Raw genomic sequence first — 2,715 nt, forward strand, 5'->3', positions numbered from 1 at the left:
AACACTCTCCATCAACAAGCTGCCGCCTGGCACCGTCAAGGCCAAGGTGAGGCCGAGGGGGGACGGGAGGGGGGACCTCGGGGGCAGCGTGGGGACCTCGGGGATGGGAGGGGACCTCAGAGACAGCGTGGGGTTTTTGGGGACGGCCTGGGGACCTCGAGGGCAGGAGGGGACCTTGGGGACAATATGCAGTCATCAGGGACAGGATCTTGGGGACAGTGTGGGACCACAGAGCTGGCACAGAGATCTGGCCCTGGTCCTCCTTTCTGGGTTCATCAAGGGCAAGGTAGAATTTGGGGACGGGAGGGGACCTTGATCGCAACGTGGGGACCTTGGGGACAGCATAGTGACATGGGATGGGGAGCAGGATCCAGCCCTGCTTCCCCCTCTCCGGGTCCACGAAAGCCTCTTGGGGTAGGCATGGGGGACAGGAGGAGCCGTGGGGACAGAGGGGGAGCTCGGGGCTGGACCCGGGCCAGCCGTGACCCGACCCGTGTCCCTGCTGTCCCCAGATCGTGGTGACAGTGTGGAAAAGGGACACGGAGCCGCCCGAGCTGCAGGAGGGTGGCGGGTACCTAAGCCTGCTGCAGACACGGGCCCCTGCACACGTCTTCCGCCAGGAGCAGGGGGCCTTCAAGGCACAGGGTAGGAACGTCCCCGCGTCCCCTCTCCCTCCCCGTGTCCCCACATCCCGTGTCCCCTGACCGCCTGTGTCCCCGCAGTGAGCACCCTGCTGACGGTGCTGCCCCCGCCCGTGGTGCGATGCCGCCAGCTCACCGTGTCCGGGAAGTACCTCACTGTGCTCAAAGGTGAGGGGGAACAGGGTGGTGGCATGGGGACAGGGCTCCCGGGGTGGCTGGGAGAGGGTTGGCGTCTGTGGGGCGGCTGCGACAGAGCGGAGGAAGCAGGGCAGGGGAGGATGTGACACGGGCTGGCCGGGGCCACGACGGCGTCCCCTGCGCTGTCCCCTGATGTCCCCGTCCCCCAGTGCTCAACGGCTGGTCCCAGGAGGAGATCTCGCTGTGGGACGTGCAGATCCTGCCCAACTTCAACGCCAGTTACTTGCCCGTCATGCCCGATGGCTCCGTGCTGCTGGTCGATGATGTCTGGTGAGCGCTGGGACAGCCAGGGGACCGTCCCTGGGGCTGGGGGGGCACGGCTGTGCTGTGTCCCAGACCCCACAGGGCCCCCCCATTTTCCTCAGGACGGGGCTGTGCCGTGTCCCTGGCCCCACCCTGGGGAAGCCCTGGGGGGCTCTGCCAGCCCGGGCTGGCAGCACAGGTCCCCGCGTGTCACTGAGCTGAGCCCGTGCCCCGTCCCGCAGCCACCACTCGGGCGAGGTGCCTGTGGGCGCCTTCTGCCGTGTGGCCGGCGCCGGCTCGGCCTGTCCCTGTGCCCTCAGCGCCCTCGAGGAGCACAACTTCCTCTTCCAGCTCCAGGCGCCCGAGAGGCCCCCCGAGGACGCCAAGGAGGTGAGGGGACACCGGGGGGGACCCTCAGGGCTGGGGGGACGCTAGCGGTGGCTGCCCCGAGGGGACACTGGGGGACATCCTGGGCAGGGACCGTCCTTGGAGATGGTCTCTCTGTTGGGAGATGTTGCCTGGGCCAGGATCAGGGGCCACCGTCCCGGTCGGTGGCCTGGGGGATGCTGTCCTTGTCCTCTCCTGGGGGCAGCAGAGACCACCCTGGCTGGGATGTGGGGGCCGCCATCCTCGCTGTGGGGGACCGTCCTTGTTGGGCCCTGGCGTGTTTGTCCTTGCCAGGAGCCTAGGGGGACACGGGGACGTCGGGGATCGATGTCCTTGCTGGGAGCAGTGGTGACAGGGACATCTCTGACCCATTGTCCCCTCACCCAGGGCTTGGAGGTCCCACTGGTGGCCGTGATCCAGTGGTCAACGCCCAAACTGCCCTTCACCAGCAGCATCTACACACATTACCGGTGAGAGCCGCCCTGTCCCCAAGCGGGGAGGGACCCCCAGAGCCTCCTGCCCCAAGGAGGGGGACCCAGAGATATCCCTGCCCCTGCCTGCGCCATTAACCTCGTGTCCTGGGGCTGCCACGTGGCTGCTTCCGTGGCCCTGTCCCCACATACTCGGGGCTCTGCGGGGCTGTCCCATGTACGCGGCTCCCGGTAGCCATCCCCACGTTAGTACCCCCCTGCCATCCCCAGGCTGCCGAGCATCCGCCTGGAGCGGCCGCGCTTCGTGATGACGGCTGCCTGCGAGTCCCCGGTGCGGGCCCGGCAGCGCTTCACCGTCACCTACACGCTGCTCAACGACCTGCAGGACTTCCTGGCCGTGCGCCTCGTCTGGACGCCCGAGACCGCCACAGCCGGTGGGGGCAGAAGGGGTGTGGCAGTGACCGAGAGGGTGGAGAGGGGATCAGAGGGGCTGGGGGTGCCTCTGGGTGTAGCTAAGAGGGGACGGATGGGGTGAGGGAAGGGGGGGAAGAGATCCGGGGAGGCCCGGAGGGGCGGCTGGGATGGGACAGTCGTAGCCAGGAGGTGCTGGAGGCGGCCAGACAGGGGCCAGCGGTCCCGTCCCCGCCACGCTGATGGTCCCCGCAGGGAAGAAGCTGTCCAGGGAGGAACGCCGGGCCACGCAGGCGGCACTGGACGCCATCGTGTGCCACACGCCGCTCAACAACCTGGGCTACTCGCGCAAGGGCAGCGCCCTCACCATCCGGGTGGCCTTCCAGGCGCTGCGGGCCGGCCCC

At 68.6% G+C, this 2,715-nt stretch overlaps 1 protein-coding gene across 1 annotated transcript in view; it reads left to right on the forward strand.

The window, feature by feature from the left end:
* Positions 1-4: 4 nt before the first annotated feature.
* CUNH7orf43 (chromosome unknown C7orf43 homolog) overlaps positions 5-2,715 on the forward strand; it is a gene marked incomplete at its 5' end in the record, with an annotated part of 3,396 nt that continues 685 nt past the window's right edge. Inside the window, 8 exons of the mRNA XM_009278859.1 lie at positions 5-46; positions 513-645; positions 723-809; positions 989-1,109; positions 1,325-1,472; positions 1,857-1,939; positions 2,171-2,334; positions 2,567-2,706. Of these exons, the coding sequence (XP_009277134.1) occupies positions 5-46; positions 513-645; positions 723-809; positions 989-1,109; positions 1,325-1,472; positions 1,857-1,939; positions 2,171-2,334; positions 2,567-2,706 (918 nt within the window). The remainder of the gene's footprint in view (positions 47-512; positions 646-722; positions 810-988; positions 1,110-1,324; positions 1,473-1,856; positions 1,940-2,170; positions 2,335-2,566; positions 2,707-2,715) is intronic.

This window comes from Aptenodytes forsteri, unplaced genomic scaffold (assembly GCF_000699145.1).
Source record: "Aptenodytes forsteri isolate BGI_AS27 unplaced genomic scaffold, ASM69914v1 Scaffold955, whole genome shotgun sequence".
NCBI lineage: Eukaryota > Metazoa > Chordata > Aves > Sphenisciformes > Spheniscidae > Aptenodytes > Aptenodytes forsteri.